This window comes from Lichenostomus cassidix, chromosome 8, assembly GCF_008360975.1.
Source record: "Lichenostomus cassidix isolate B80296 chromosome 8, HeHo_3.0, whole genome shotgun sequence".
Lineage (NCBI taxonomy): Eukaryota > Metazoa > Chordata > Aves > Passeriformes > Meliphagidae > Lichenostomus > Lichenostomus cassidix.
This window is the reverse complement of record NC_139489.1, coordinates 3,788,083-3,798,835: the sequence shown is the minus strand read 5'-3', so window position 1 is coordinate 3,798,835 and position 10,753 is coordinate 3,788,083. Positions and strand designations below refer to the sequence as shown.

General features: G+C 40.5%; 1 protein-coding gene across 14 annotated transcripts in view; it reads right to left on the bottom strand.

The window, feature by feature from the left end:
* Positions 1–6,642: 6,642 nt before the first annotated feature.
* The window catches only part of DAB1 (DAB adaptor protein 1), a 398,763-nt gene continuing 394,652 nt past the window's right edge, over positions 6,643–10,753 (bottom strand). For all 14 annotated transcript variants that reach the window (XM_085067478.1, XM_085067480.1, XM_085067477.1 and 11 more), the window contains one exon: positions 6,643–7,787. Coding sequence is in view for 1 of the 14 variants with exons in the window: in XM_085067483.1 (XP_084923609.1) it covers positions 7,743–7,787 (45 nt within the window). In the remaining 13 variants the exon portion in view is untranslated. The remainder of the gene's footprint in view (positions 7,788–10,753) is intronic.

Sequence of the window (10,753 nt, the reverse complement as noted above, 5' to 3'; positions counted from 1 at the left end):
AGACTGTATTTCAGGCAGCCCTTTTTTAAACCCAGAGTCACTGAGCACAGTGACAAACTGCCCCCTAGACATGGAGGACGAACTGTTAGGGGAGATGACTTCACCTGTGCAAAGCTTTCTGTTTGCCTTTTTTGCCCTATTTTTTTCTTTAAAACGACTTTGCCCCAGCCTGAACCCAAGATGTGCCTGTGTGGTACAGCTTGCTCAACCTCTGACACAATCAATTCAGTTGTTAATCATTTGTCCATGACAAAAAAACCCCAAAAAAACACTTACAGGAAAGACCTCTCCATCCACAGGACCTTTGCTGCCTGGGAAATACAGCACACATCCAGTATTTCAACAGTGGTAAAAGACAAACAGATTATAAACACAGAGCACCCTCTAGATTTAACTGCAAACCATGACAGTGATCCCAGCATGTGGAATTCTCAAGTTCTCTCTGCTGCTTGTCCTTGTTTTGCTGCATCTTAGTGGTGAACAAGCAGAAGGAAGTGGTGAATTACCAGAAGTGAGGTTAAAACAGGAGCACAGACCCAAGAGACAGAATTTCCTACGCCTCAACATACTTTTCAGAGAGAACTAAAGGCATGATCAGGTTTTACACATAATTTACAACCTGGTTTAATTAGAGTTAGGTCTAACACATAAAATTTATGACAGCAATACACAGGTCATTTTCTGCTTCCTCAGGTCCGTGGATCAGTGGGAATGTTGCCTTGTAACACCACCAGTGTCCTTTTTTCCATTCCTGCTCCTTCTCCACTGGTGACTGCAGCAGCCATGTCCTTCTGATGAGCTGTTCTGAAATCCCAAACCAACTCTACATTGCTGAAAAAAGGTTCATCACACTTGAAAATCAAATTTCCGCCATGAACACAGAGCCTGCAAGTGCAACACATCCTCTGCAGAGTGCATATCCCAAGTTTGTGAGCCCTTGCTCCCTCTAAATAAATCCTACACAGTTGCACCAAGCATGTTATTTTTGGTTTTTTTTTTTTTTCAGTAGCAGTTTCCTGTTAAAAGAAAAACTGAAACACATCAGAGATGAAAGGCTCTCCCTGGGAAAGATCAGACTGGAGTCAGCAAGAAGCTGTTTGTAGAATTATCAGTGCACTTCTCAAAAAGTTTCTTTTTCTCCTCTAAGAAAAGTGTTTTATTCCCTGATTTAGAACTCAGAATGCATTTCCTTCTGTTGAAAAACTCATTCAAAGGTAGAAGAAAGCTTCCCACCAATTTTAATTGTGAAGAACATAAGGTGGCAAATATATGGTAAAATTTACAACCAATGAATGTTTTTGGATGTTTACTCCAACTGACCCTGTTGCATCACCATTTTTGCTACTAACCATTTTGTTTTCTGGTAAGGCTGGTCTCTGAAAGGACCTGGACAGAAAAAACTCACCTTGTTGAACTTAATTCTCATCTTCTGGGTTTTGGTTGACTGAAAATAATGTCTCATCATGACTGAGGCCAAGTCTGGCCCAAGTTTACCCGCTGTGAAAACTCTGTAAGTCCTGTGCAGAGGGTAAGACAAACAAAGAAAACCCCACTCTGCTCCATCTCCTCTCCATTAGCCCTCAAGATAAGACACAAATTCTTTTCCAAACTAGATGCTCATAATCCATGTATGCCAAATAAACAGTACAAAATTTACAAAAAATGCAGTATCTCACAGCATTGTAACTCCTGCTCCTTTCAAATATAGCTACTTCTGACACTGAGAGCTCTTCTTAGACCTCTAATAACTGTTAAAGAAGACAAAGATGCCACAAAAGGGTTTTTTTGCAGCTAGTACGTGGCAGTAATTCTTCCTAATCCTTTATTTTCACAAATGTCTGAGGCTGAATGGGCAGAGATTGCTGCCTGTTAACCTGATTTTCCTTTAATCTATTGTGATTTCCTTTCTTTGCTGGTGAGGAGTATTTATACAAATGGTGCTACGGGAGCTATGAAACAGGGTTGAAAAGCCAGCAAATAATATCAGATCTTAAAAGACCTTTTTTTTTTTCTCTTTAAAAAACCCCATTATGTATTTGAAACCCCCTTGAATGGCCAAGATCTGAAGCTATTCTCATTGAGATTTTTCCAGGTGCTGATAAAACATTTTAGGGTGATAGATGAGCCACAGGGCAAACACATCCATTGAGATAAGACTATTTAAAGCTCTGAAAACTAATAGCTGGAGAGCTGTTTCACTAATAGCTCTGATATTTCCTGCCTCCAGTAGGATAATTTTAGAAAGAGATAGACCATGTTAGAGGTACTCAGGAAATCCTATCAGGATATCTCCCCATATTCCTCACTGTCATGAGCTGAAATTTATAATTCAGTTTCCCCACACATTCAGACAGCAAGTAAAACCATTAAAAAAACCCAAACCCACACCTTTATTCTTCCCCATGCCAGTTTTACACCAGGTTTTAAAAAACAACAAAACAAAGGTTTTTAATGGTGTTGATCCTAAAAAGCAAATCAGTATGAAAAGACCAATTTGTGGAAGACCTTGGCAAAAGAATGTTGACAGAAATACTCTCATAAATCACAGCTTTTGCAGAAGTGACATCAAACCAGAGCCAGGAGCAGGCAGTGAGTCCCAGGATGGCACAAACAGGAGCAGAAGGAGAAACAGGAGCTCCATTTCCTGCTGGTCAGATGGATTCTCACTGTTCCTTCACCACTCTGTGCATCCCACGTTGGCTTAGTGAGGGTAATTGTAGAGAAGGAGACTCAAACCTCTGAGGAAAACTGCCAACAGATTTCCCCTTTCATTTCTTTGACATGGTATTCTTCTGACTGAGAACAGCATTTGCCAGAAAAGTAATAAATATGAACCTGACAGGAGTTCTTCAGAAAGCAAAGAAAGAAAAAAGGAAACAGTGCATGAAAATGTATTTCACAACCTAAAAAACAGCCAGAAAGAGGTTACCTTCTCTGTTGCAGCAACTGTCACTGAGTAGTGATTAAAGCACATAAAACATTGCCTTTAATCCAAAGTGAGGGAGTGAAAATTGCATATTCCCAGACTGTACAAGCAACTGCTTTCCCAGAAGTCACTGACATGGAAAAGAGAGATCTGTCAGCGTTCTCACTCCTGCAAAACCACAGGCTGATTCTGCAAACCGTTTGCTAAAGAAATTCTCATTACTGCAGGAGATCATGGCCTTAATTAGCACTGGTTAAATTGGGACCATTTCTTGAAATGGTCATATCTGAGTTGGATATTCTCACATACAATATAGAGACTATGAGTGCTTCAGTTCCAGCAGCATTAATCTGACACAGTACATAAACACAGCACAGTAAAAATACATTTTTATCCCTTCTGAACACACAGAACAGGTCCTTCCTTCCCTCCTTGAGGTTCCTCACCATTGCCAGATTAGATCTCAAACCTGCTCAGTCTGAATTTTCACACAGAGTCCACACAGCAACTGTGCAACATTTTCCTGATTTTTCAACCAATTTCACCAATCTCTCATCAACAAGACCAGATTTGGCCCTGCATTGTAAAAGTGCATTTTAGTTTAAATCCAGGCTTAGCTGTGGCTTATTTCACTTTGAGTTGATGCTTTGTACCTTGCTGAAAATCAGAGATCAGGTTCTTCCTTCCAAGGACACCTGGATACAATCACCTGCACACAAATCCAAATGCCATTAACACTGCCATGCTTTCATCACAGCAGAATAACCTTTATTCTTAGGTGGGATCCAAGTATTTCAACAATGGTCACTGACAAAGGCAATGAATGTTTCAGCATGACCTGCTTGGCATTTCTGGTGGAGGAGGAAGGGATGAGACATCAAAAAGTAGAAATACAATAAAATAAATGTGCACACATCCACACCTCTCTCTCTGCCCGTATATAAACATGTATTTCTTACCCTCAAATTTTACTGCATTACCTCTCTTAGGTAAAATTCCTTCTCAGCTGAGCTTTATTATCAATTCTGCACACATTACCAGAAATTCTGGGAGGGTTCTGCCTTCAAAATCATCATGTTTAAAGCACACCTTTAATTTCAAATCTAACTTGAATGAAAAATGTGAGAAAAATGAATTTCAGCTTCTCGTGCCACAAAGGTACACCAGCTCTGGGAGCATCACACAGCGTGGGCTGTCCCAGGAATGTGGGATTTTGCAGGAGGTGATACAAATACCTCCTGGCTTGGGATCCTCACCCTAAAACAACCAAATAGAGGCCAAAAATGTGGATGCAGCAATTAAAATCAGCAAGTTATACATTTGCAAGATAAGCAACACTCAGTGTTTTAAGATTAGTTATTCCCCAAACTGAGGGTTTTCTCCTTTCCCAAATATTTCCACAATCAAAACCAAAGGCCATGCCAGACACCAACACTGCACTGTAAGTTTGGCAGAATTATCCCAGAAGAGCACAAGCTATGAAACAGACTTACTGAAATGACACCTTTTTTTAATGTTTTTATTCATAACAGTATTACATGGTGTGTTACAGAAATTAATGGAAAATTTCTAAAAATTTGTTGGCTTCTGTTGTTGTTGTTGCTGAATGCTTTACACATAAAGTTAAAAATAATGTGTCCTTGTATGTTAACAAATGGTCATTATCTGAGGTAAAGTTAAAGTAGGTTTAGAAACGTACTGCAACAGTCATTTTATCTTTCTCATCTTTATTAAAAAAATAAGTGTCAGAATGCAGAAATAAAAATGAATGAAAACCACGGAGTAAACATTTTTGCAAAGAAGGTGCCCAGTACGTTATTCAGATGAAAGGTTTCATCAGACACTTGGATGACTACGATCTATCAAAATATCTTTTCATGACAGGTAAAGATCAAGAACCTACAGGGGGGGGAGGGATGGCAACAGGATGGCTGGTGGGATTCCCTGGTTTGTAAATTTAAAGTGACGAATTTAGTGCTAGTGAAGGATGAGGGATTAAACAATTGCACAAGCTGGATATTTGAGTTATCTACAATACTGGTACAGTGCAGAGGCTCTCCAGCCCTCTCAGCTCAGCATCTCAGCCACGACAAGGACGATTGTATGACCAGACAATTCGGAATTTGTTTTTATTGATGAGCGTTGGCAAAGGTAAGACAAAGGTCTGTGGTGATGGCACAGCTGTCTCCCAGGAGGGACACTAAAATTCCAGCCTCATTCCCTCGGCACCTATTCGTAAGTGATCTGCTTCCTACAAACATGATCCTCTGAGGCATCAATCTCTTCTCTTCCCTCTGTGTTTCTCTCTGTGTTTCACCCCATAACTGGAAATGCACTGATGACACTAAACCTCCAATGTCTGTGATGAACCAAAACTGGCTTTGTGGTTCCATGTGCAGGACAAAACCCCAAAAAAAAAAAAAGCTGCTGAGGAAGAAAGTAGCACCACTGTGCAAATCAGGAAAATATTCTGACAGAAATGTCCTTCGGAAATGCTTTTACCTCTGCTTTGAATCCTGAAACACTCAATCCACCAAGCTTTAAATTATTTCCTCCAGTTTGAAAACTTGATCTTCCAATGGGAAAATAAGATTTGCTACAAAGCTGTTTGCACATGACTAAGGAACAAGCATCAAATGACTGTGGATGGGGATAAAATTCTCTTCTCTGCAGGTTCGTTAGGTCTATTCACAGCTAATTTCTCATTCACATACATTCTGCAACGCATATTTCTCTAATTTCTCTAATTCAAAATAAAAGAATGGGATCATGTTGTGAGATTTGGTTGCACATACCAACAATCGCCACCCCAGTTATTCTGCCTTCTAAACCATTTTTACCTTGTAACAGAGATGAAAGAAAGTAAAACATTTATATATCCAGGCCTATTTTAATCATGACAAAAACGTAAATCATAATGTGTCAATTTAAAAACAAAATCTGCACAATAACCCTAAAAGCTGATTAATCCTTTGATTTCTTTAACCTTTTTTCCTTTTTCTATTTTTTTCTTTTTTTCTTCTTTTTTTTTTTCTTTTTAGTGTTAAACCACTAAATTCAATATACTGTAACTGCATAGGAACATCAGGAAAACACATTTGACCTGTATAACAATTCTCTGTAGGGCAAAAATATATAGATTCTTTATGAAAATCATGTGCTAAACATATGAACCCAAACACTGCACTTTTTGCTTCATAAATGTAAAAAAAGGAAGTTTTAAATTCTTTTTTTGTTCTGCGTGTAAACACTTGGATGACTTCTATGCAGAGGTTCAAAGGAATGTCAACGGAATGTGATCTCTTGTAAGTGGAATTATGTCCGTGTGATAACGCTAGACCATAAAATCATGTGTTCCCATTAATTTCACTAGCTGCTGACAAGCTGACTGCTTTTGGCAAATGCACTTGAGCCTCAGCCCATTACTGTTAAGCATGTGAAAAAACATATGTGACGTGAGAACCACAAACTGGGTTTGCCACACCTCCCAAGCACTGCAACTTGCTACCTTCCCTACTGTGTAATGGCATTAGTAAAAGAATTTTCATAACATTTATATTTACAAAAAAACTGGCAATTTTCATTCGAACTCCTTAAAGCCATTTCCCCTTAAACATTTAAAGAGTTTAACAGTAAGATTTTTTTTTTTCAAGTTATAAAATAAAAATCCCATTTGATTTTTTTTCTGATGTACAAAAAGTGATAAAGATGAACAATTTTGATCACAGAATCAGTTTGTTATTCCAAAATCCATGCCGTCCTTGTCCCATTTGTCAAGTCCGCTTCATCCAAACTCCTAAACCAGAAGCATACCAGTATTATTTGGCAAATGATTTTTTTTTTCATCAAAAATGGCACACAGAGAAGAAAACACTTGTCTGCATAGCATTACAGCAGCAAGAGATTGAAGAAATAAAAATATTCCTTTTCTGCACTTTGTTTAGAGTTTCCTAGGAAATACTGACTCTTTTTGTCTTTCCTCAGTGGGACTCGAAGTCCTTTCTCTACCCACAGCATGAGAATTCCAACAGAAAGCAGCATTTCTTCCTCACGATGTGCTAGAACTTAAAGGTCCATTTGGCAACATTTTCAGTCAGGATGGATAAACAACCGAGTTTTATTCTGTGGTTTCAAGTTGGGAATCATTTCCGCAGGAGGCGTTTCGCTGTTAGATCTGTCACTGATACAAAACTACAGGGTAAGAAATTAAAAAAAAAAAAAAAAAGGAAAAAAAAGAAAAAAGAAAAAAAATAACACCACCAGTGTTTTGTTGTTGTTGTTTAAATATGTCTACATAGGGGGAAAAAAGGGTCAGGATCAGCCTGATGAAAATGACAATGAAAAACATGTCACCGTGACATAAAAAGTGCCGACTTGTGCCCCAAAGGCTGTTGAATGATAATGCCACTGCTACATACAGACTCTGCTTTTTGCTCAAAAAATAAAAGAAAAAAAGAAAAAAAACTCTACTAACCAATAAATCTCAGATGCTCATTATTTATAGGTGGCATACAGAAAGTAACAAATGTTTAAAAGAAGACCGAGGAATAAGATTTCCTAGTCTGGATCCCACCACTCATGGGGATGGGGCTGCACTCGTGGTATGAGAAGCAGGGAGAGTTTTTATTTTGTGCTGCCATAGGAATCTGCCATTGGTTGCCAAAAAAACACATCAGGAACACTCGTAGAGCCAGTCCAGGAGGGCAATCTCTCTCCTTGTCAGACAAAATCAATCGGAAAAAAGCATGAAAGCCAAAGGCTTGCCACGTTGTTGGGTTTCGTTTGAGTCTTGGAGCACCACAAGCCTGTAACAATGCTATTTCTTAGGTCTGTTAATCTGCGCGTAGAGAGGTTCTGCTTCCTGGGGATAACAAAAATAAAATGAGCAGAGATGTCTCCTGACAGCATTTTTAGAACATTTTCACAACATCTGCTTGAGAGCAGCGATACCTCGTGAGTCAAAACCCACAGGAAGTGTTTGCTTTCTGTGCTGCCTTGGGCCATCATGGCACCCCAGCTGAGTGGTGAAGAAAATGGGACATTATTTCAGAAAATTACTATTTACTATCCATTTCCTATCCCAGCATTGGCCATGCACTGATCCTCGTTGCTGGGCACGGATATATGAAGAAATTAAATCATAATTTACAGGTCTGGATGTTTGGAAGTTCAGAGGCCAAAACTGCAGCCAGCACACAAGGCTGAGTCGTTCCACCCCAGCAGCACAACAGCAGAACACAACTGTGGGTTTTACCCAGCTCAGGAGAAAACCACTTGCAAACAGAGAGCTGAGCTAATGGAGCTGTGATGGGATTTAAAACAGCAACATGAGTGGCCCATGAAGAACGAGGAGCGCCGGCCCTGCGCAGTTTGATTAGGAGTCTGTACAACCATTAGTACAATCGTTAAAGCTGCGAGGAAAGCGTGTCAATTTGTTAACAGAGACTTTCTTGGGAATTTCCTGGATGTGGGAGGGGGGAAAGCTGTGTTCTTCAGCGTTGCTTCACAGCTGACACCCTGTGCTTTCTTAGCGCTGTGCTCGTCATGGCTGTGGTGGGAAACAAACCATCCGTGGGACCTGGAATCCACTCTAGCTCATTTCTAGAAACTAATTTATTAAACTAAGAATGACATCTAAAAAAGGAACAAGACAGGCAGAAAGGCTAATTAATGCCATACTGCATTAACTCTCCGCAGTTTGATAAATATTCAAATACCACGCCGCGACATTGAATTTAACCAAGTTAGAATCAACTCGTGTTACAGCAGCATTGGCAGGAGCTGACTTTGAGGGAAAACACCCTCAGAAGGCTGGCAAATCCCTGGGCACTGAGGAGCACAGACAGGTCTGCCAGGGGATGGCATAGGATTTTAATCACTGCTTATCAAAACGATGCTGAGGATGAGGCAAACAGCCCAAAGGTGGATCTGTAGGGCTGGGTGTGCTCTGTGCTCCAGGCTCTGCCCCATCCCACTGCCCTGTCCTGCTTCAGAGTGCAGGAACACACAACAAATCCAGAATACAACCTGTTTTCCTCCATGCCAAGGAAAGCTGTCTCTTATTCCCCAAAACTGCTGCATTTCTGGAGCTTGCAGAGACCATTTCCCCACCTCCTACCCACATAAAGCGCTGAGAATGCTATAAGCACTGCGAGAGCGTGAGAGAAATCCTCTGGAATGATTAAATAAATGCTGCTGAAATCATCCCCAGCAAGAAGCAAATACATTTTGTGACCTTGAAAAATCTGAAGGTAATCAAAGGAGATGACTGAGTGTAAATAACTGCTTTTCACACACCGTGAGTTAAGCCTACCTATGCCAATTTTCACGTGCAGACTTGAAGCTGGCAGAATGATCTATCACAGCTAGTTCAGAGAAAATCTGTACTAATTAATGTGTGAACCTGACACACACCAGGCCATTCTTCAGGCAGTTGCTGAACCTGAGGTGATTGCAAAGGGAAGTGAAAAGGAAGGAGGAGAAGAAAAGGAGAGGGAGGGAGAACATCCCTTTGGAACAAAAGATGTCAGTTTTTCAAACGCCTTCAGGGAAAAAAAAAGAGCTTTTCAAAATGTCAGGTCTGCTTGTTAGAGCTGTCCTCAAATATCCTTCAGATATGCAGATGTGCTGAATTAACAGGTGTCCTAAGGTGCCACTGGACTCCACACCCTTGGAAGAGGAGGAGGAGGAGCTCCTCATCATCAGCAGCACTTCCAACAATGCATGGACAGCCTTTACAATGAGAGACTTCTTTGATTCATACCCAACACTTATCTGCACAAACACCTGATGTGGCAAAGGCCTGCATTTCTCACTGATCTGAGTAATTGCTCTTCCAGCAGACCCGAGCATTTTGCATGAGAAGTGTGCTCTTGCTTCTTCCTTTCAGTTGATTTCTCCCTTCAGATGCCTAAACGAGAAATTAATTGCAGTAATTGTGTGCAGTCTTCCCAGTCAAAGGGTTTTGGTCAATGCCTGAGATTTGCTTCCCAGTATTATTTTGAGCTAATTCAAGCATGCCTGTAGCCCCACATTGCAAATGGTGTCTGTAAAATATTGATGCTCAAGAGGGCTAAAGAGAGCAGGAAGGGACAGGAAAGAGGGGAAAGGAGAATTAAGTGCTGTTGACTTCATGGAAAGCTCCTCTCACAGTGCCAGGCACGATTTTGGAGGGTCTTGAAAGCAAAAATAACTCCCCTTTTTTCACATACTCCACACAAAAGTCACAGGGCATGTTATGGAAAGGCAGGTGAGCACAACTCTTCTCACAGCATCAGAACCAGCGTTTCCTGCTTTCTATTTCTACCACTGCATTAGGAACAGGCGCAGAGGGAAGGAAAGGAAAAGAAAAGAAGTGGTCTTTGTCAGAACAAAAAGAGAGAAACAAATAAAATAGCAGACAAAGCTTCCAATTCACACAAACCCCTTGAATCTTGCAGTGTGTTCCTTGCTGAACTGGCCCAGAGTCACTTCTGATGTGCTTTCATCAACCCACAGAGAGAACCACGACAAGAACTGAAAGCACTTTTTCTTTTTTGCTGCTGTATTCCAGAAATACTCCATGCTGCAAATCGCTTTTTTCTTCCCATTTTAAGGGGGACAAGACAGCAGCAAACAGCATTTCTGGTGTAGTCCACTACTGTGTGAGGCAACAAGGGCTCTAATGCCTTTGAATAACATTATGCAAATACCAGAAGTAAATTTGCATCCCATTTGAAGATATTAACATCTGCTCCCCAGCAGAACTAATCACTGGAGAGCATCTCCTGAAACACTCAGCACCTTCTTGGGCTTGCAGGGGATGAACTCACTCACAAAACATAACTC